Genomic DNA, 23,448 nt, shown 5'->3' with positions numbered 1-23,448 from the left:
TAATGTCCACTCTTAGTTTCCTGTTCCTCTCTCCTCTTCCTCACATAGGTGTCCCTGAGGGTTTTCCACAGTTTTTTTGCGTCTTCAACTAAAGTTGAAGTGCACACAGTGCGTTTTCTAATGTCAATACACATTACATGTAACACACGAAGTAACAAGTTAGAATCATTCGACTAGAAACTGTAGATATCACACAAAGAATGTATAGATACTAAAAGCAGCCCTAAATAGTCTCACTACATCTTGTTACATGTTCAAAGTAAACACGGTCTTTGTCTCTATCTTTGAAGATAATAGTGTTAGCTTTCTATCCCAGATGTAGTTTAGCCTGCTAGCCTACACAGCACAGGACTATACAACGACTAAACTATCACACAACACACTCACAGTCGAGATAGCCGAGTTGGTTGGCAATGCTACGTCACACATTGTCTTTCAAATCGTTGTCCTTGTAGTGTGTGATTGGCTGGAGCCTTTTCTGTCGTCGTGTTTCCGCCGCAGCACATCCGCGTTCGGTGTGGAAGCGCTCATTACACACACAGCTGATCAACAAATAAAACCATCGCGCAAATTATTCGTGTGTCAAAATCGCGTCCAGTGTGAAAGGACCTTTACTCTGGATGCCCTTAAGGTTGATGTGCTCTGACTCCGGTTAATAATCTGTACGGTGAATTCATGCTAAGCTCATTATGTTTGTGCATATTCACAGATTAATGAGGCAGGCGTTCCCTTCGGCTAGCGGTGTGGGTTCTGGTTGCATCAGCTCCATGACGCATGAATGTCTCCGGTTACGAGTGTAACCCTGGTTCTCTGAGAAGGGGAACGAGACTTGCCTCCTTCAGACAAAAGAGCTGATGACATGTTTTACAGGCGCTCTTCTGTCTATAGGCGCTCCGCTTGTGACGTCATGGACTGTGTCAGCAATAAGCTGGCGTGTTCGTCACACACCCCGGTCACGCTGATGGCATTCCCCATAGTGGCAATCCAAGACCAGTGTGTCGTTCCCCTTCTCCGAGAGCCTGGGTTATAGTCGTGACCGGACACTTTTCTTCCAGTCATGAGTGATATAAGTCTGTGTACATCTATAGTGTGTTTGGCTGCTGTTAGAAGCTCAGGCTCCGACAGAGAGTGTTCTGGGCCTGTGATTGTACATGCGCATTGGCTCATCTGGCCTGAACAATAAGCTTTTTAATGCTATTTGAGCGTAAGAAACCACATTTAGGGGACAGTTCATGTCAGATTTCATTGCTGATTGTGAAATGTGTTATTGGATTATGAGGTTCGGTGAGATTTCAGGGTTCCCGAAACAGCTTCACGGTGACAATATGGCCGCCAAGCGAACACACTTTCCTTGGAAGGAAGTTTAGTGATTAAATCATTTTTGTTTTAATCGATAGGGAAACTCCATACACTCGTTTCAGACCTTGTTTTGTGTGTTCATGCGTCAGGCTCCAGGTACTTTGGGCTTGTGTTGGACAGGGATAATCTCCTGTACTCTTCTGATTACAGTCCCGAAGGCAAATGGCAGCGTTTCCAGTGGATGAGCACGAAGACAGAGCTGAAACACAACAGGTTCACGACACTGCACACACTCACCATGTGGACTCATGACAGACTCTGAGTGCCAGCTCTTTTAGACTTCCTGTTTCCCTGTAACACTTCCACATCTGCGGAACACAAGCAAGGTACACTTCAACTGGGCGTTACACAATCAAATATAATGAAGGACATGATCAGGACACAAACATGATAAACAGTGGAGTTAGAGCTGTAGATTATCGTGTGTTGGTGAGACTCTCTCGTCCATCAGCGACTCCCTCGAGGACATATGCGTGATGCGTACGACACAGATCACATGATCAACACAAGACGTGCTCTGGGAAACACTCATTCTGATCGCAGCCTTCAGAATGGAGCGCCGGGATAAAGCCATGCACACACACATCACAAACAAATGTCCCGTGAACATTCGACAGGAGCGTGTCATTTAAATAATAAAACATGAATGAATGCAGCAGTTCCTCAAGGAGCTCAGAGGAGCATCATGGGACTTGTTCTACAAGCCTCGTTTTCATAAATATGGAAGTAGATCAGCCCGAAACCACCCGACAGCAGGCGAACAAGACATGGGTTAATGATCTCACACAGATGAGGTTCAGTTCAAACCCTGCGATGTGTTTTCAGCAGAATAATCACATCATGATCAGCATAAGGACATGGGACAGAGAGGCATGCAGGATCCGGACTCATGCTGAGCGTCACACACAGCCGTACTCGTACCACAGCGACTCCTCCGCCGGCACACACACATCGGGCTCGCCGTCAGCGGGGGGGGCTTTAGGGGGGGGGCCGCTAATGTTGCTAACGAGGGCCGTGTTGAGCGACAGGATGGCCTGGTTTCTAGCGCCGCCCGTCACCGCCGGCTCGCCAAACACTGAGTCCAGAAACATGGAGTCTACGGTGAAGGAGGGACCTAGAAAGGCCTGCAGGCTCAGCTCGGGCTCCGCTACGCTGCAGGGCATGCTAGCAGACGTGGGCAGGGCGCGGGGGCCGTACTCACTGGAGCTCTGGGTCCGGGCGGGACACGGGTCCACCAGAACGGGCTGCCGGCTGTCCTTGGAGAGCAGGTCGTGGATGCTGGTCCTGCGCACGGTTCCCTCAGCGGTGGAGATGACGCTGCTGGCGCGGGGCAGACCCGAGGAGCTGGAGTCCAGGCGCTCTGACACCGACACCGCTCTGCTCTGGGACGCCAGGCCGGCTCGGGGCGGCGCCGAACCCTTGGCCCGTGTGCTCTCTGCCTTACGCAGGCTCGGGCGGCCCGGTGGACCGGAGTCTGGCGCTGCTGCCCTGCCACTGGCTGAACGCAGGATCCCTCGGCCCTTCACACGCTCTCTGGCTCCCGACACACGACCCGGCTGAGCCGAGAGAGACTCCTGCACAGGGGAAGACGAACATCAATTTATTTTTTTATTCAGCAAGGATGCATTAAATTGATAGAAAGTGACAGTTCTGGTTATAATTATTATTAGTGTGAACTATATTAGCGTCCACACCAGCTCTTCAAATGCTTGAGCTTGTTAAAACAGGATGGATTCTGATTGGCTGTCAATGCTTCTATCGTTCCTCTGTCTTGATATCATTGTATTTGTGCTGTGGACTCTTTTCTTTTACATTTAGAATGATTTTTAAAACCATATCTTTGTTGTTACTGTTATCGTTACAATTATTGTCCTCGGTATGAAAGAGCCTAAAGACATTACAATGTTACAAAACATTCGCTTTCAAATAAATGCGCTTTTTCTGTTCATCAAAAAATCCTGAGAAATAAAATGTATGACGGTTTCCTCTGAAATCTGAAGCAGCACAGCTGTTTTCAACACTGATAATAATCATAAATGTTTCTTGAGCATCAAATCATCATATTAGAGTGATTTCTGAAGGATCATGTGACACTGAAGACTGGAGTAATGATGCTGAACATTCAGCTTTGATCACAGGAATAAATTACACTTTACTATATATTCACATAGAGAACAGCTGATCTACATTGGAATAATATTTCACTGTTTTTACAGTATTTCTGATCAAACAAATGCAGTCTTGGTGAGCAGAAGAGTTAGCCTGGTTGACACCAGACCCTTCTCAGCCGTAACTGATCTGGGGAAGCTTCATTCACATCCCATTTCCAAAGGGGCGTCACCAACGAACTAAAACCAATCAGAGCGATTGTCATCGTGTAAAGCCCGCCTCACCATTTGTGATTGGTTCCAAGATTTGGACAGATTGGAAATGGGCTTGAGTGGGCTCTTGGCCAGACGGACTTGCACAGCAAATCTAAATTCCCAGGCTACAGAAGAGACTTTCAGAAACATTAGAAATATCTTACCAACTCCAAACCTTTGACCGGTAGTGTGTGTGTGTGTGTGTGTGTGTGTGTGTGTGTGTGTGTGTGTGTGAGAGAGTGTGTGTCCTGCAGGCTTGAGTTAAGTCTGAAATCATTGGGTCGTTTACACTGATATGGACAATGATTCAGGTTTTTTCAAGCTGCTCTATTAATGTGGCATCACTGATTTCAGTTAAAGGTCCCATTTTGTACACCTTTCTGAAGTTTTATTTTAGGTTTTGACGTCCTTAAGAATATATATTTGTGGTACAAGTACCAAAAAACATCTTTCTCAGGAGCTCTGCCAAGAACAGGTCGATTTTGGCCTTTCTAATTAATATTCATGATATTCATATTCTCTTGTGATTGGCCTGTTGTTTTCTGAGTGACGCACGGCCAGGCCAACCACAGGTGAAGAGGGGCATGTGTGCTGTAGCCTGCTGTGGCTCGGTGATGCTCACGAGTAAGGTGAATAAAACACCTGTAATGATGGACATTGCTGAGGGAAACCGGCCTTATATGTGTGAGCCGGACTCAGCGATGTACATATAAATCTCCAAAATATGTACGTTAATAGCTAGTTATACACTGATTTTGAAACTGCTTTATAATGTGACGTTAGCAGACAGACACCGAATGCCGTGAGCTAGCACTACTGCTTTCCTACAGTAAGTTGGCGTGCAACAATTTCTTTTACAATGTTACTTTTTTCTGTAAGAGGTGTACTTGTGGTAAATGTGCAAGGATGCCCACAGAGCGCGAGAACAAGCTGCAACTGACGGCCGAGGTGAACTTGTAAAACTGTGAACTGCAGCATCTCTGAAAAGCTCCTCCTGTGTGAGTGTGTGTTTCTACAGTCATGCAAGACTAGTGCTGCGGTTTGTAAGTCTTGTGATGGTGTAGATGTGTGTGTGTGTGTGAGTGAGTGAGTGTGTGTTTCTACAGTCATGCAAGACTAGTGCTGCGGTTTGTAAGTCTTGTGATGGTGTAGATGTGTGTGTGTGTGTGTGTGTGTGTGAGTGTGTGTTTCTACAGTCATGCAAGACTAGTGCTGCGGTTTGTAAGTCTTGTGATGGTGTAGATGTGTGTGTGTGTGTGTGTGTGAGTGTGTGAGTGTGTGTTTCTACAGTCATGCAAGACTAGTGCTGCGGTTTGTAAGTCTTGTGATGGTGTAGATGTGTGTGTGTGTGTGTGTGTGAGTGTGTGAGTGTGTGTTTCTACAGTCATGCAAGACTAGTGCTGCGGTTTGTAAGTCTTGTGATGGTGTAGATGTGTGTGTGTGTGTGTGTGTGTGTGAGTGTGTGTTTCTACAGTCATGCAAGACTAGTGCTGCGGTTTGTAAGTCTTGTGATGGTGTAGATGTGTGTGTGTGTGTGTGTGAGTGTGTGTTTCTACAGTCATGCAAGACTAGTGCTGCAGTTTGTAAGTCTTGTGATGGTGTAGATGTGTGTGTGTGTGTGTGTGTGTGTGAGTGTGTGTTTCTACAGTCATGCAAGACTAGTGCTGCAGTTTGTAAGTCTTGTGATGGTGTAGATGTGTGTGTGTGTGTGTGTGTGTGTGTGTGTGTGTGTGTGTGTGTGTGTTAGTGCTGGGCTGTACACCGGTTCACAGAATACTGGTTTTTATTTTTGTTATGATATGAATTATTAATATACCGGTGTATGCCGCTTTAACAGCGATCGAACTCACGGCGCGACACTGTGTGAGAGGGGTCGCTTTCCACTGTTGCACTAGTGATGCACAGCTGTGTGTGTTACTGAGCGTGAAGATGGAGAGGTTAAACTACAATTGATAGCTGTCAAATTATATTGTTTCAATACAGCCTTTTGGAAAATGTATTTGCGGTTGGTATCGTTGAATAAACATGAGCACAGTCTGAGTTTATATGAATGTATTTTTGAAGGGAACTGACTGTCTTTAGAAAAGTTTCGATGTTATTTTCATTTAATCTTCCTTTATCTTTCCTGATAAAGCAGCGTTTATGAGCGCCGCGCTGCTTTGTGTTCAGCCGTTACCGGGGAAACCGCTGTTTCTGCCGCACCTACAGCGCCTCCTGCTGGCACCTCTTTGTAAACAGCATCATTTTGTGCAAATCTGTATTAATCCTAGTGTGGATGTTTCTACAATATTCACTCATGACAGTAAAATAGGGCATTCTGAGTCAGTCTACTGCAGTATTTCCTCTCACTCAGTAGAACATGTGGTTTACACCCAGTCATGCTTGAAAAAACAAAACCTGTCATATACCGTGAAACCGGTATAGTTTAGAAAAATTCAGTGATATGGATTTTTAGTCATACCGCCCAGCACTAGTGTGTGTGTGTGTGTGTGTGTGTGTGTGTGTGATGCGTCACCTCTGCCGGCTCTGTGCTCTCGGTCAGGAACTGCTGCAGGGAAACCCTCTCAGGTTTAGCCCTGTGTGAGCCGTCCTGAGCGCTGAGCTGCGATGATGTCATCCTCACGGGACTGTCCAAACACACACTGACGTCTCCACTGCTCTCGCTGTGAGCTGCGCTCGCACTGCCGTTCATCACGCCTGACACACACACACACACACAGAGCGTCACACGCCGATAACCTTACAAACACACTCACTACAAGCTACTAACAAGAAAGCGCTAGCTGCTTTAAGAGACGTAATTTTATAGTTATTACAATAAAATTAAATGCATAATAACTAAGCAAGTCAAATAAACATAGTTAATAATATTATATACAGTTAAATATCATAAATCACAGCCATGTTACAGGCACACAATGAATAAAACAAGATAACACATCAAAACCATAGTGATAAACGAGGATTTAACTCAACATTTATTTCATTAAATAGACACCGGACATGAATAAAATGACTGAAAGATTGGCTGACTGAGATCCAGAGCATTAGAGTCTGGGAACACATCATCACGACTTCGGTACCAAATAGGTACTGACATTTTCAAATTGTGACGCATTGTAGCCAATCACAGACATATCTGATGAGCACGTGAGCACAGCGGCCAATCAGAGGCCTTTACGATTCCGCTCAACAGCGCTCAGAGTCACAGTTTTTAAGTTTCAGTACTTTTTGACAACTCTAGTGACTAGATTGCACATGGCCACTGCACTATGTTTTGTTGTCAGCATTTTAGATTTTTCCAGAGCTGCTTTATAGATATAATGAACTAGTTTAATAATTGATGATCTTTACAACAGAACTGAATCCACACTGAACTGACTTCAGATGACATCAATCTCCTGTTCATCACTGTGAAGCTGCTCTGAAACAATCTGTATAAAGCGCTGTAGAGATAAAGCTGACTTGACTTGAGCCCTAATAATTAAAGCCAGGATCATAATGAAATTTAGACGTCGTCTCTGTAAAGATGCATGAAGCTCTGGCAGTGTTAGACACACTCACCCTGAGCCCGCAGCACACTCGACTCCTCCGAGGACACCTGCGTGATGTCATCACTGGACATGGCGTTACCTGCGGACAACAGAGCGGCACGATGATGTCATCACAGCACAGCAGGAGCGACTCAATCATCAGGGTTAATGAACCACCTGACCTGCACTAATACAGCTCATACCACATGGGCGGTAGAGGAAGAGCTATGGTAAAATTACTGGAAAAACAATGATTTAAGTTCCATAAAATGATAAACATCACATTTTAACCATTATTTTTAAGAAAAGACTAAATGATTATATTTAAATTCATTATATATACATATACAATCTTATGGTTTAGATTTTTAAATGCACATTAGCTTCATTTCGATCCACCGACTGAATGAAAATGTAATTCCACTCTCTGACAGTAGATGGCGCTTGGATAGTAGACGGAACAACAGAAATACAGCGGTTTCACCCCAGTGACGCTTGTACGCAACACAGCTGTGCTTTTTAGAGATGTGACGAGTTTGCAGGTATGATTTAAACACCATAGAGTAAACACTGTCGTTATTCATCAACAGTAGATCAGTGGCAATCGTTTGGCATAAATGCACTGTATTGATTGATTGGGAGTCTGTAGAACGAGCATAAACATTTAATTAACTCTTTCCCTGCCAGTGACGGAATTTTCCTGCTTTCCGAGTTTTCCTTGTTATACAGTAGGGGGCGCTGTTACACATCTTCTGAAAGAGTACAGATTTAAGCACATCCCCAAATTTAAGATCTCTTGAAATACTCTTATTTAAGACCTTAAATTTGATAAAACTTGAGACTTTTTAAGGACCTGAATGATGCAGCAAGAGATGATGCAAATCAGATGAAAATGATCCACACTATTGGTGTGACTCAAAATGCACTTTTATTTGACAAACATTCTTAGTGTCCAGCGGTGAACTCTACCTGTGTCTGTGTGGTGAACTCTACCTGTGTCTGTGTGGTGAACTCTACCTGTGTCTGTGTGGTGAACTCTACCTGTGTCTGTGTGGTGAACTCTACCTGTGTCTGTGTGGTGAACTCTACCTGTGTCTGTGTGGTGTCTGTGTGGTGAACTCTACCTGTGTCTGTGTGGTGAACTCTACCTGTGTCTGTGTGGTGTCTGTGTGGTGAACTCTACCTGTGTCTGTGTGGTGAACTCTACCTGTGTCTGTGTGGTGTCTGTGTGGTGAACTCTACCTGTGTCTGTGTGGTGTCTGTGTGGTGTCTGTGTGGTGTCTGTGTGGTGAACTCTACCTGTGTCTGTGTGGTGAACTCTACCTGTGTCTGTGTGGTGTCTGTGTGGTGAACTCTACCTGTGTCTGTGTGGTGTCTGTGTGGTGAACTCTACCTGTGTCTGTGTGGTGTCTGTGTGGTGTCTGTGTGGTGTCTGTGTGGTGAACTCTACCTGTATTGGTGCGGTGTCGAGCGCCGCGGATCAGGCTTGCGTAATCAGCAGCAGCGCTGGAATAGTCCATGGATCCGAACTCCTTCCCATCAGGAGCTTCCAGATGATCCGTGCTGCTGGACCACTGACCCTCGGACACAGCCATTGTCTGCAGCAGGTCGTTCATGGCTGACACACACACACACACACACACACACACACACACACACACACACACACACACACACACACACACACACACACAGCATTAACACAAGGAAGGACTGCTCGCATGCATGAAGTATGAGAATGAGTAACAGCGAAGAAAAGAAAGAGACATGAGGAGCAAATGCTGAAAGTGATTCATTGAGTGACGATGCAGTAAACACCACAGGATGCTTCACTGGCACATGAGATGTAGAGAATAACACGACTCCACTAGTGGTTATAATGCTAGTAAAGCAGCGTAAGGTATATAAGCACAGTCAGATCTGACTCATGAGCCTCTGAACCATCATGTGAACAGTGTTTACACTCTAATATATTAATAATGGAAGTCTAGCAGGCAGTGTGACCAAGTGTGACACGCGTTAGCAGGACACTCACTAACTAGTTCCTTAAATCTCCGTTTCTGCATCAGAAAAGACAAACATTAACTCTAACATCCATGACATCACATCACAAGAGAATGAGGACTGCGTGTGTGTGAAATATGTGATGATGATCAATGATGAGAGACTCCACTGCAGAAGAGACGGACAGTAAGAGAAGAGCATGATGGGTGTGGACTATCGGATGTCTTACACATAGAGCGGCGGTAGACGGCCTTCACTCGGTCTTTCTCCTTGGATCGGTTCCTCATGAACGGAAGCTTTTTCAGCGCTGTCACCGGACAAACGCAACGAGCGGGAGGAGAGAAAAGACGGGTGTTAGCAAGACAACAGTGTCAAACTGCTGTCAAACTGATGCACATGTGGTTAACATCCATCACAGCTGCAGGTCACAGGAACACACATGTAGTGAGCGAGCGGTGAAACGTACGCCACACTAGCTGCGTTTCCATTACAGATTTGTGCAAAACTTTTGCAATATTGTCTATAAAAAACTATTGGGAAATGACTGCGTTTCCATTAACCGATGTTATGTGACTAAAACGTTCCAAAAATCATGGCAACGGATGTTGGTAGGTTTACGTTTATCAGCCACCGCACTAGCCATTATTATTAATGGAAGGAGACGTAGGCGTGTTTTCCGACATTAATGGCAAGGAAAGACCCTTATACTTGTGAGGTGTTTCCTCATATCTGCATCAAACTCTTGATAAATTGTGGCAATTGTTTGTTGTTTAGAATCCAGTATTCCCATATTTCTTTTGTCTTTTATGAGTTTAATTAAGAACTCTGTCTCGTCTGCTGTCCAAACATACCATGCCTTCTTTAAAGAATGATCGACTTTTACGTATTTGAGAAATATTACTTTTTCGAATTGCCTGAAAAAGCACCTCATGTGAGCGTAAAAACTTTTTTGCGATATATGGGAGTTTTTGCGAAATTGACGTGTTTCCATAGGGAGTATTTTCAATTTTCAATTTGAAGGGTGATGGAAACGCGGCTACTATGTGATGCCAACAGCACAACAGGGAATGATCATTAAAGGGTGCAATGCCACACATCATCACTGAGCCGCTCTCACGCACAGCTGTATGAATGACACTGGCGACGAGCGCTGGATTACAGTCACACGTACTGTTTGAATTGCACCTTTTAATAGAGATGAACACAAATGCAGAGTGTTCATGGGCTGACTGACAGCATACCGTTAGAGGAAGCCTGTGTTTGGCTTTTCTCAGCTCTCTTCCCTTCACACAGAAAGCAAGAAAAAACAAGAGAAAACGTCAGGCTGGAACTACGCAATCATACATCATACATGTTTCCTGTTAACATTCTCTAGCTGAGATGTGAGCTCACCATGAAACAATGAACAATTGCATTTTTATTAACTAACATTAACAAAGATAAGTAAATTATATAACAATATATTGCTCATAGTTAATAATTAATTAATGCATTAAGTAATATTAACAAATGAGGCCTTTTCATTTTAAACCTGCACGCGCCACTAACGCACTACCAGCCAGACCATGAGTCGGACACACACTGGTTCTCCTTAGGAAATGAGTCGAAAGAATCAGAATCAGTCAGATGACTCAGTCACTCATTGGTGCTTTTCTCACTGCACCGGGTTATCATCGTTCTAAACCACTTTTTTTTAACCATTTACGATGGTTACGATGGTACGTTTACGAATGATTTACACTTGTAATTTAAAAGCAAGGTTAGCACCGCTTTTTATCCCGGGTTATGAAGTCCTGCTCCGGAGAAGAATGCACGGTTAACCCCACATTGCAGTGCAAAACGTGTGCAGTGTGACGCGATGTGCTCTAGATGCTTAGCAACAGACAACCAATCCTGTGCCTCATGTTCACAGGCTGCTTAGCAACACACAACCAATCCTGTGCCTCGCATTCACATGCTTTGGATTGTCAGAGAACTTGTCAAATAGTGATGGAAAACATGACAATTGGACTGAAGAAGAGACAGTTTCATTCTTACCATTATAATCTGAAAAGTTCATTCAGGAAAAACTTAGTTGGCAATATATAATATGAGGATGCAAAATGCTTGAGCCTTTATGTAAACAGGTTGCATGCAGCGTTTGTCCAATCAGTGACACTGACACCGCAAATATGCAAATAAGGACATTAACCCAGGATTTAGGAATGTACAGTGTGTGAAACATAGGTTTATGAATACCCCAGATTAATTGTTAACCCTGGGTAAATTATGAGCAGTGTAAAACAATGGCCCCGGGTTAACTAGTTCAAATGTGAAAAGCCCCACTGAATCAGAGTGATTCAGGAGTGAAGTATCTAATCTCTGAATCAATCAGAGTGATTCAGGAGTGAAGTATCTCTAAACTCTGAATCAATCAGAGTGATTCAGGAGTGAAGTATCTCTAAACTCTGAATCAATCGGAGTGATTCAGGAGTGAAGTATCTCTAAACTCTGAATCAATCAGAGTGATTCAGGAGTGAAGTATCTCTAAACTCTGAATCAATCAGAGTGATTCAGGAGTGAAGTATCTCTTTAAACGATGTTCAAACTCTCAGACTGTAGGAAGAGTGCGTATACTCACTGCCGCTGTGGTGCGCGAGCGAATCCTCCAGCGAGTTGGACCCGGAGCCCACGGACGAGCTGTCCTGGCTGTCTGGGTGGGGCAGCGTCAGAAACCCTTCGCTGGACTCCGAGCGGGACGGGGTCTGTGTGAGAGAGCGCATGCGCTCACGACTCTTCGGCTTGATGAGCTTCCTCATCTTCAGTGCGATCCAGTTACCTCTCCTGCAGAAACCACACGCAACCCTCATTATGTGCATCGATAATGCACTTGCAATACACACAAAAAGCTGTTCGCCTGAAGCTTTGTGTTTGTCCCATCTAAACGAACTCTCAGTGGGCATAAACAGTGTTTTCTGTTCTCCTCTGCAGAGAAAAATGACACAAAAGGATTTCTACTCTTGAACAAACCAATCCCAGTTTAATCAACTCAGGGACGCCTAATTTTGGAAGTAAGACCAGCCTGGAGAAATTTCACATGACTCTGAGACAGCGTTCACAAAGAGTGCATGCAACTCAATGATGTGCCTCCCAGAAGTCAATGCAATGCAAATGTCATATATAAAAAGAAAGATGACCAGTGCAGTACAGCTCACTGATGTGTATGTTGTCACTGTACACAATTTATAAAAATGCATGTGCATAACAGCATTAGCAGCCCATAGAAATGTTTATGCACTACCATTATCTTGGCTCTTATCCTGCACTTTCTAGAGCCCATGTCTCATATGGAGGGTAAATCCCTCTCTGAAGGGCCTGTGAGGAGCAGTTCTAGACAGTGATGCGGTCCTAGATGATGCTCTTTATCTGAGGCACATTCTGAACTTCTGACATCTTGGATGGTAAAAGTATTGCTGTACCACACTGTGCATTAGGGATGTGCCAGGAACCTTCAGCAACAGACTGACCGGCATTTCAAAAGCATCATAAGCCTAAGTAGATTGCAGAAATCATTGGCACCAATAGTCTTTATGAGCTACTTAGACTTACGATGCCTTTGGGAAGTGCAGTTAGTGAGGTAGACTAGTGAGAGGAAAGAATATAGGATCCCCATGCCAGATTCCCCATCTCCTCCATCACTGTCCATGATTGGGCTTACCACTACAATGCCATCAGCAGATTTGATCAGTTTCCATTCCCTGGGGAGAGCCAGTGTTTAGGATGAGAGAGGATGTGTCTAACAATTAGGAAATCCAGGACCCACAGGCAGATTGAGGAACTTAGTCCAGAGCTTGGAAACAATTCTGATGGAGATTAGACTCTTGAATGCTTACCTGTAACCAACTTACATCAACCTAATATAGTTTTTCCCTTCATGTGATTTAAGTGGGAAAGGGTGGCATGTAGTATTGGTGTTATTCCATTGTCCATAGTTCTGTTTGGGTGGTGGGCAAACTGCAGTAGATCAAGTAAATTGGGGAGTATGGAGCAAAAGCATTTCATAATGAAAGAGTTGAGTACTAAGGGCAAGTGTCAGCCAGGCTGCATGTTTATGGTTTTGGAATTCATGAACTGAGAAATATTAAATGCAACATAAACCGCTTTGGATAAACATTTAAATGCATAAATATTTACATTTACATTTATGCATTTGGCAGATGCTTTTATCCAAACCGACTTGCATTGCATTTCAAGGTACACATTTTACATTCTTATCAGTTCCATGAGCCTTGACCTTGACCTTGACCTTGGCGTTGCAAGCGCCAACGCTCAACTGTTTGAGCTACAGGAAATATAAAATATAAATGGACAAATATAAATGTTTTTTTTTTTAAGAATAATTACCCTCTATAAGATGTATATCCACTGGTGAACATGGTATGCTGATAATAGTGGTAAAAACCTTAGAGAATATCTGGATGAGAACAGATAAATGAAATTACCCATTTGGGTTTCTTGTACCTTCCACTTCTGAGTTATTCAGGGACCTAATGGAAACCACTCTAGCACTCTGAAAGGTAATACTTATACTCTCAGGAAACCAATAACACTCAGATTGGGCTTTTACGGGCCACACCCAGAGGTTCTAACCTTGAGGATATGGCTGCCAGCTACTCCTGGTCCAGCCTGAGCATTGCTTGATGTCTGGCACTGTGGAGAGGGGTATTCCTGATCACAACAAGCGTTTCAGTCATGACTGTTTCGGTAGTGACAATTTTAGATACTTCTGAGCCTAGCTCAAAGATGCTTATCAGCACATGGTTAACTAGCACAGTTCTAAACAGTTGTACACACACAAAAACTACATTTTATGGAATAACACCCCAAAAAGTTTGCTTAATTGCAGAAAAAACATGTTTGGTAGTGACGTTCCAAAGTTACACATAGATTTTCAGACTTTTGAACACATTAAAAATGAAATATAAAATAAATTACCTTTTTAACAATGGAAAAAATAGAAAAAAATATTTCAATATCATTTTCACAAGTTGAAATTTAGGGTTAGGGTTCGGGACAGCCACCTCCCAATTGAAAGTACCCAATAAATGATGATTTTATATATTTTAAGCTTTCTGATATTTAAAATATTATTGTGGGATTCAATAGATAATAGAAGGATCTTTGTAAACATCTAAAATTTGAATACTTAAATGCTTTTTAATGTGTTTTTTGGTTGTGGGACAGTAGTTTGCACCAATTCTGTAGAATGGCCCATATATAGGAATAGTGAATGAGTGGCCGAGGCCAGTGGTATCATTATTAAAGGGGGAGGAACATTCTCGTTCCAGAAATCATTTGATTGGGCAACATTTCTCTAGTGCGTTGTGAGTTATCAATGTTTCTAATAGTGTGAATTCCAGTAGAGAAAGATTGTACATTTTAAATGCATCTTCTAAAAGCAAATTTTGTCCATGTTTCTAGAACTACACTAGAATACAGAATTCCTCAAAGATAATAGACATAGGATAAAAGCAACAAAACTTGGCTTTCAAGGGGTCTGTAGTAAAGTTAAACCCATGTTATAAACACATCCGCTGATCTGTGTGAGATGGCATCGCTTACCTTCGAGGTGGTGATGGGTCATAAAACTTATATTGATCCATAATCTTCTCCTCAAGTTTCTCTTTCTGTCTCCTCAGCTCATTGAGTTTATCACTGTGTGTGTGTGTGTGTGAGAGAGACAGAGAGAGAGAGAGAGAGAGAGAGAGAGAGAGAGAGAGACAGTAGCATCAGACTATCTGCACACAGGAGCTGAGGTCAACTACAGGGTAATAGTTTTAGAGCATAAACAAGAATGAGGGTAGAATGAAAGTGTGAATATAAGTGTGTATAAATACATGTATTGTCTCTGCTCGACGTGGAACAGGTCTTTGCTCTCCATGGTCTGCTCCAGCAGGGTCCGGTTCTGCAGCATCAGGGTCTGGATCTGATCCAGTAAATGCCGGTTCTCTTCCTCTAGATTCCCCTTCAACTGGCTTAACAGCTGCAGGACACATTTCACACAAACACGGTTACCCTCCACATGTCTTTGTTTGAAAACAACGTTTTAGTTCACAGAGTTGTACCTCGCCATGTTCATGGAGAACTTCACATGTTGACCTGAGATTGGGCGGCATAGAGCCATTCACAACAGACAATATGACAAATAACGAGCAAAAACATGTGAAGTGGAAGATGAACCAGCAAGATATCTGCAATAAAGCATGTCTAATTTCTTCTATGTGAATGGTTCAGCACTTCCGGGTCTAGTGTGAACATGTGAAGTTCTCACAAAGTTACACCCTTCTGAGGTAAATCCATGAATAGATGAAGTCTGATCAGATTATTAAAAATCATTTGGCTGAAGTTTAATTCCACTGGTTGGTGAGTTTGGCAGAGGTTATGAAGCGCGTACCTCGCACTGGTTGGTGAGTTTGGCAGAGGTTATGAAGCGCGTACCTCGCACTGGTTGGTGAGTTTGGCAGAGGTTATGAAGCGCGTACCTCGCACTGGTTGGTGAGTTTGGCAGAGGTTATGAAGTGTGTACCTCGCACTGGTTGGTGAGTTTGGCAGAGGTTATGAAGTGTGTACCTCGCACTGGTTGGTGAGTTTGGTAGAGGTTATGAAGCGTGTACCTCGCACTGGTTGGTGAGTTTGGCAGAGGTTATGAAGCGCGTACCTCGCACTGGTTGGTGAGTTTGGTAGAGGTTATGAAGCACGTACCTCGCACTGGTTGGTGAGTTTGGCAGAGGTTATGAAGCGCGTACCTCGCACTGGTTGGTGAGTTTGGCAGAGGTTATGAAGCGCGTACCTCGCACTGGTTGGTGAGTTTGGCAGAGGTTATGAAGTGTGTACCTCGCACTGGTTGGTGAGTTTGGCAGAGGTTATGAAGTGTGTACCTCGCACTGGTTGGTGAGTTTGGTAGAGGTTATGAAGCGTGTACCTCGCACTGGTTGGTGAGTTTGGCAGAGGTTATGAAGCGCGTACCTCGCACTGGTTGGTGAGTTTGGCAGAGGTTATGAAGCGCGTACCTCGCACTGGTTGGTGAGTTTGGCAGAGGTTATGAAGTGTGTACCTCGCACTGGTTGGTGAGTTTGGCAGAGGTTATGAAGTGTGTACCTCGCACTGGTTGGTGAGTTTGGTAGAGGTTATGAAGTGTGTACCTCGCACTGGTTGGTGAGTATGGCAGAGGTTATGAAGTGTGTACCTCGCACTGGTTGGTGAGTTTGGTAGAGGTTATGAAGCGTGTACCTCGCACTGGTTGGTGAGTTTGGCAGAGGTTATGAAGCGCGTACCTCGCACTGGTTGGTGAGTTTGGTAGAGGTTATGAAGCACGTACCTCGCACTGGTTGGTGAGTTTGGCAGAGGTTATGAAGCGCGTACCTCGCACTGGTTGGTGAGTTTGGCAGAGGTTATGAAGTGTGTACCTCGCACTGGTTGGTGAGTTTGGCAGAGGTTATGAAGTGTGTACCTCGCACTGGTTGGTGAGTTTGGTAGAGGTTATGAAGCGTGTACCTCGCACTGGTTGGTGAGTTTGGCAGAGGTTATGAAGCGCGTACCTCGCACTGGTTGGTGAGTTTGGTAGAGGTTATGAAGCACGTACCTCGCACTGGTTGGTGAGTTTGGCAGAGGTTATGAAGCGCGTACCTCGCACTGGTTGGTGAGTTTGGCAGAGGTTATGAAGTGTGTACCTCGCACTGGTTGGTGAGTTTGGCAGAGGTTATGAAGTGTGTACCTCGCACTGGTTGGTGAGTTTGGTAGAGGTTATGAAGCGTGTACCTCGCACTGGTTGGTGAGTTTGGCAGAGGTTATGAAGCGCGTACCTCGCACTGGTTGGTGAGTTTGGCAGAGGTTATGAAGCGCGTACCTCGCACTGGTTGGTGAGTTTGGCAGAGGTTATGAAGCGCGTACCTCGCACTGGTTGGTGAGTTTGGCAGAGGTTATGAAGTGTGTACCTCGCACTGGTTGGTGAGTTTGGCAGAGGTTATGAAGTGTGTACCTCGCACTGGTTGGTGAGTTTGGTAGAGGTTATGAAGCGTGTACCTCGCACTGGTTGGTGAGTTTGGCAGAGGTTATGAAGCGCGTACCTCGCACTGGTTGGTGAGTTTGGTAGAGGTTATGAAGCACGTACCTCGCACTGGTTGGTGAGTTTGGCAGAGGTTATGAAGCGCGTACCTCGCACTGGTTGGTGAGTTTGGCAGAGGTTATGAAGCGCGTACCTCGCACTGGTTGGTGAGTTTGGCAGAGGTTATGAAGCACGTACCTCGCACTGGTTGGTGAGTTTGGCAGAGGTTATGAAGCGCGTACCTCGCACTGGTTGGTGAGTTTGGCAGAGGTTATGAAGCGTGTACCTCGCACTGGTTGGTGAGTTTGGCAGAGGTTATGAAGCGCGTACCTCGCACTGGTTGGTGAGTTTGGCAGAGGTTATGAAGCGCGTACCTCGCACTGGTTGGTGAGTTTGGCAGAGGTTATGAAGCACGTACCTCGCACTGGTTGGTGAGTTTGGCAGAGGTTATGAAGCACGTACTGGTTGGTGAGTTTGGCAGAGGTTATGAAGCGCGTACCTCGCACTGGTTGGTGAGTTTGGCAGAGGTTATGAAGCACGTACCTCGCACTGGTTGGTGAGTTTGGCAGAGGTTATGAAGCACGTACCTCGCACTGGTTGGTGAGTTTGGTAGAGGTTATGAAGCGCGTACCTCGCACTGGTTGGTGAGTTTGGCAGAGGTTATGAAGCACGTACCTCGCACTGGTTGGTGAGTTTGGCAGAGGTTATGAAGCGCGTACCTCGCACTGGTTGGTGAGTTTGGTAGAGGTTATGAAGCACGTACCTCGCACTGGTTGGTGAGTTTGGTAGAGGTTATGAAGCGCGTACCTCGCACTGGTTGGTGAGTTTGGCAGAGGTTATGAAGCGCGTACCTCGCACTGGTTGGTGAGTTTGGCAGAGGTTATGAAGCGCGTACCTCGCACTGGTTGGTGAGTTTGGCAGAGGTTATGAAGCGCGTACCTCGCACTGGTTGGTGAGTTTGGCAGAGGTTATGAAGTGTGTACCTCGCACTGGTTGGTGAGTTTGGCAGAGGTTATGAAGTGTGTACCTCGCACTGGTTGGTGAGTTTGGTAGAGGTTATGAAGTGTGTACCTCGCACTGGTTGGTGAGTATGGCAGAGGTTATGAAGTGTGTACCTCGCACTGGTTGGTGAGTTTGGTAGAGGTTATGAAGCGTGTACCTCGCACTGGTTGGTGAGTTTGGCAGAGGTTATGAAGCGCGTACCTCGCACTGGTTGGTGAGTTTGGTAGAGGTTATGAAGCACGTACCTCGCACTGGTTGGTGAGTTTGGCAGAGGTTATGAAGCGCGTACCTCGCACTGGTTGGTGAGTTTGGCAGAGGTTATGAAGTGTGTACCTCGCACTGGTTGGTGAGTTTGGCAGAGGTTATGAAGTGTGTACCTCGCACTGGTTGGTGAGTTTGGTAGAGGTTATGAAGCGTGTACCTCGCACTGGTTGGTGAGTTTGGCAGAGGTTATGAAGCGCGTACCTCGCACTGGTTGGTGAGTTTGGTAGAGGTTATGAAGCACGTACCTCGCACTGGTTGGTGAGTTTGGCAGAGGTTATGAAGCGCGTACCTCGCACTGGTTGGTGAGTTTGGCAGAGGTTATGAAGTGTGTACCTCGCACTGGTTGGTGAGTTTGGCAGAGGTTATGAAGTGTGTACCTCGCACTGGTTGGTGAGTTTGGTAGAGGTTATGAAGCGTGTACCTCGCACTGGTTGGTGAGTTTGGCAGAGGTTATGAAGCGCGTACCTCGCACTGGTTGGTGAGTTTGGCAGAGGTTATGAAGCGCGTACCTCGCACTGGTTGGTGAGTTTGGCAGAGGTTATGAAGCGCGTACCTCGCACTGGTTGGTGAGTTTGGCAGAGGTTATGAAGTGTGTACCTCGCACTGGTTGGTGAGTTTGGCAGAGGTTATGAAGTGTGTACCTCGCACTGGTTGGTGAGTTTGGTAGAGGTTATGAAGCGTGTACCTCGCACTGGTTGGTGAGTTTGGCAGAGGTTATGAAGCGCGTACCTCGCACTGGTTGGTGAGTTTGGTAGAGGTTATGAAGCACGTACCTCGCACTGGTTGGTGAGTTTGGCAGAGGTTATGAAGCGCGTACCTCGCACTGGTTGGTGAGTTTGGCAGAGGTTATGAAGCGCGTACCTCGCACTGGTTGGTGAGTTTGGCAGAGGTTATGAAGCACGTACCTCGCACTGGTTGGTGAGTTTGGCAGAGGTTATGAAGCGCGTACCTCGCACTGGTTGGTGAGTTTGGCAGAGGTTATGAAGCGTGTACCTCGCACTGGTTGGTGAGTTTGGCAGAGGTTATGAAGCGCGTACCTCGCACTGGTTGGTGAGTTTGGCAGAGGTTATGAAGCGCGTACCTCGCACTGGTTGGTGAGTTTGGCAGAGGTTATGAAGCACGTACCTCGCACTGGTTGGTGAGTTTGGCAGAGGTTATGAAGCACGTACTGGTTGGTGAGTTTGGCAGAGGTTATGAAGCGCGTACCTCGCACTGGTTGGTGAGTTTGGCAGAGGTTATGAAGCACGTACCTCGCACTGGTTGGTGAGTTTGGCAGAGGTTATGAAGCACGTACCTCGCACTGGTTGGTGAGTTTGGTAGAGGTTATGAAGCGCGTACCTCGCACTGGTTGGTGAGTTTGGCAGAGGTTATGAAGCACGTACCTCGCACTGGTTGGTGAGTTTGGCAGAGGTTATGAAGCGCGTACCTCGCACTGGTTGGTGAGTTTGGTAGAGGTTATGAAGCACGTACCTCGCACTGGTTGGTGAGTTTGGTAGAGGTTATGAAGCGCGTACCTCGCACTGGTTGGTGAGTTTGGCAGAGGTTATGAAGCGCGTACCTCGCACTGGTTGGTGAGTTTGGCAGAGGTTATAAAGCGCGTACCTCGCACTGGTTGGTGAGTTTGGCAGAGGTTATGAAGCACGTACCTCGCACTGGTTGGTGAGTTTGGCAGAGGTTATGAAGCGCGTACCTCGCACTGGTTGGTGAGTTTGGTAGAGGTTATGAAGCGCGTACCTCGCACTGGTTGGTGAGTTTGGTAGAGGTTATGAAGCGCGTACCTCGCACTGGTTGGTGAGTTTGGTAGAGGTTATGAAGCGCGTACCTCGCACTGGTTGGTGAGTTTGGTAGAGGTTATGAAGCACGTACCTCGCACTGGAGTTTGGCAGAGGTTATGAAGCGCGTACCTCGCACTGGAGTTTGGCAGAGGTTATGAAGTGTGTACCTCGCACTGGTTGGTGAGTTTGGCAGAGGTTATGAAGCGCGTACCTCGCACTGGTTGGTGAGTTTGGCAGAGGTTATGAAGCGCGTACCTCGCACTGGTTGGTGAGTTTGGCAGAGGTTATGAAGCGCGTACCTCGCACTGGTTGGTGAGTTTGGCAGAGGTTATGAAGCGCGTACCTCGCACTGGAGTTTGGCAGAGGTTATGAAGCGCGTACCTCGCACGGGTTGGTGAGTTTGGTAGAGGTTATGAAGCACGTACCTCGCACTGGAGTTTGGCAGAGGTTATGAAGCGCGTACCTCGCACTGGAGTTTGGCAGAGGTTATGAAGCGCGTACCTCGCACTGGTTGGTGAGTTTGGCAGAGGTTATGAACCGCGTACCTCGCACTGGTTGGTGAGTTTGGCAGAGGTTATGAAGCGCGTACCTCGCACTGGTTGGTGAGTTTGGCAGAGGTTATGAAGTGTGTACCTCGCACTGGTTGGTGAGTTTGGCAGAGGTTATGAAGCGTGTACCTCGCACTGGTTGGTGAGTTTGGCAGAGGTTATGAAGCGCGTACCTCGCACTGGTTGGTGAGTTTGGCAGAGGTTATGAAGCGCGTACCTCGCACTGGTTGGTGAGTTTGGCAGAGGTTATGAAGCGCGTACCTCGCACTGGTTGGTGAGTTTGGCAGAGGTTATGAAGCGCGTACCTCGCACTGGTTGGTGAGTTTGGCAGAGGTTATGAAGCGCGTACCTCGCACTGGAGTTTGGCAGAGGTTATGAAGCGCGTACCTCGCACGGGTTGGTGAGTTTGGTAGATGTTATGAAGCGCGTACCTCGCACTGGTTGGTGAGTTTGGCAGAGGTTATGAAGCGCGTACCTCGCACTGGTTGGTGAGTTTGGTAGAGGTTATGAAGCGCGTACCTCGCACGGGTTGGTGAGTTTGGTAGAGGTTATGAAGCGCGTACCTCGCACTGGTTGGTGAGTTTGGCAGAGGTTATGAAGCGCGTACCTCGCACGGGTTGGTGAGTTTGGTAGAGGTTATGAAGCGCGTACCTCGCACTGGTTGGTGAGTTTGGCAGAGGTTATGAAGCGCGTACCTCGCACTGGTTGGTGAGTTTGGCAGAGGTTATGAAGCGCGTACCTCGCACGGGTTGGTGAGTTTGGCAGAGGTTATGAAGCGCGTACCTCGCACTGGTTGGTGAGTTTGGCAGAGGTTATGAAGCGCGTACCTCGCACTGGTTGGTGAGTTTGGCAGAGGTTATGAAGCGCGTACCTCGCACGGGTTGGTGAGTTTGGTAAAGGTTATGAAGCGCGTACCTCGCACGGGTTGGTGAGTTTGGTAGAGGTTATGAAGCGCGTACCTCGCACTGGTTGGTGAGTTTGGCAGAGGTTATGAAGCGCGTACCTCGCACGGGTTGGTGAGTTTGGTAGAGGTTATGAAGCGCGTACCTCGCACTGGTTGGTGAGTTTGGCAGAGGTTATGAAGCGCGTACCTCGCACGGGTTGGTGAGTTTGCCAGAGGTTATGAAGCGCGTACCTCGCACTGGTTGGTGAGTTTGGTAGAGGTTATGTCCAGCTGCTGGTACTGCTCCTTGAGTTTGGAGAACTCTGCCTCCAGACGGGTCTGCTCCAGACGGGCCGTGTTCAGCTGAGTCTTCAGACTCTTATGATCCGCCTGCAGGAGCTCACTGTCCTTCAGGAGCTGTTGGTGTGTAGAGTTCAGCCTGCACACAGGACACACGCTCATGAGCATCACCTGAGAGAGAGAGAGAGAGAGAGAGAGAGAGCATCATGACACTCACGTCTGGTGCTCCGCGCTGAGTCTGTGGAACTGTGCAACTGTGTCCTGATGGCTCTTGTTGTCGGAGATCATCTTCTCTCTGTCTGCTTTGAGTTCCTTCTCCAGCTGCTCCAGCTCAGTCTTCTGCTTCAACAGCTGATTGTACCTGCACACACACACACACACACACACACCCACAGAGTAATGCACATGCCGCTCCAAAAAATAACAGGGTCAAAGGGGCACAGGCAAAAACAGAGAAAACCAGACAGAAGATCGAAAATCAAGATAAAGAAAACCAGGAGAATGCTTGGAATTGCAGTGTGACACTAAACAAGACTTCGCAGGGAATGAATGAGTGTATATGTTTTAAATAGGCTGAGACTGACAAGGTAAAGAGGTGGAAGCAGTCAGGGATGATGAGTCCGGGCGGCGAGTTATGGGAAATGTAGTTTATGAGGGAATGACAATAGTCTGATGTGGTGGCTCTCAAGGGCTTGTCCGTTACAGTAACAAAGAATGCTAAAGTCAACAGATTTAACTAATCGATCTACCAATCTCTGTGTGAAAATAAAATAACGATGCTGCCATCTTTCTAAAGTAATTTTTACCCTTCTGTAATTTGGCTACAAATCTCAGGTGAAAATGGTCATTTGACCCCCTTGACAAATTAATGGATTACTCAGTAAATATACATCCATCATATTTAATATTTTAGCTTTCATCAATATTTATGTCTGACTTTCTTCTGAAAAAATATGAACAAAATCAGAATTTTGTGCTGGGGAAATTTTTCGAAATTTGGTTGATTTGACATGTAATGACCCTTGAACTTGGCTTGCTGTCCTCGAAGGAGGCTTGATTCTGAGGCTCGAGATACCCTCCCCCAACGGTATTACAAAGAAAGAGAAATGGAATAGAGGAGGAGATGGAGGGATGACTGCTGCTTATATCCACTAGAAATGATGATTGGACTGAATGATTAGGCTCCTCCCGAACCTACGTTTGGAACATAAGTTTCTGGTCCGGCAGGAGAAAATGGTGCTTCTGATCACCTAGTAAAATAGCAGCATACTCTCCTCAACAACACACATGATTTGAGGAGAACAAACACACCTGTTCACCTGCCTGCGTGACCC

General features: G+C 46.0%; 1 protein-coding gene across 5 annotated transcripts in view; it reads right to left on the bottom strand.

Annotated features, from left to right (window-relative positions):
• ccdc88ab (coiled-coil domain containing 88Ab) overlaps nt 1-23,448 on the bottom strand; it is a 97,005-nt gene that overhangs the window by 17,759 nt on the left and 55,798 nt on the right. The window contains exons 21-32 of one of the 5 annotated variants that reach the window (XR_014625552.1): nt 22,332-22,475; nt 22,067-22,253; nt 15,136-15,281; nt 14,861-14,953; nt 11,880-12,082; nt 10,501-10,542; nt 9,489-9,566; nt 8,706-8,873; nt 7,287-7,355; nt 6,238-6,419; nt 2,281-2,933; nt 1,597-1,667 (exon numbers count right to left, since the gene is read on the bottom strand). Coding sequence is in view for 4 of the 5 variants with exons in the window: in XM_084390762.1 (XP_084246888.1) it covers nt 2,259-2,933; nt 6,238-6,419; nt 7,287-7,355; nt 8,706-8,873; nt 9,489-9,566; nt 10,501-10,542; nt 11,880-12,082; nt 14,861-14,953; nt 15,136-15,281; nt 22,067-22,253; nt 22,332-22,475 (1,987 nt within the window). In the remaining variant the exon portion in view is untranslated. Of the gene's footprint in view, nt 1-1,596; nt 1,668-2,119; nt 2,934-6,237; nt 6,420-7,286; nt 7,356-8,705; nt 8,874-9,488; nt 9,567-10,500; nt 10,543-11,879; nt 12,083-14,860; nt 14,954-15,135; nt 15,282-22,066; nt 22,254-22,331; nt 22,476-23,448 lie in introns of those variants that run through there. The other 4 variants (XM_084390764.1, XM_084390765.1, XM_084390762.1 and 1 more) reach the window with 4 other exon arrangements.

This window comes from Rutilus rutilus (genome assembly GCF_951802725.1).
Source record: "Rutilus rutilus genome assembly, chromosome: 20".
Classification (NCBI taxonomy): domain Eukaryota; kingdom Metazoa; phylum Chordata; class Actinopteri; order Cypriniformes; family Leuciscidae; genus Rutilus; species Rutilus rutilus.
Note: the sequence above shows the minus strand (reverse complement) of the source record. Positions and strands in the feature narration are given on the sequence as shown.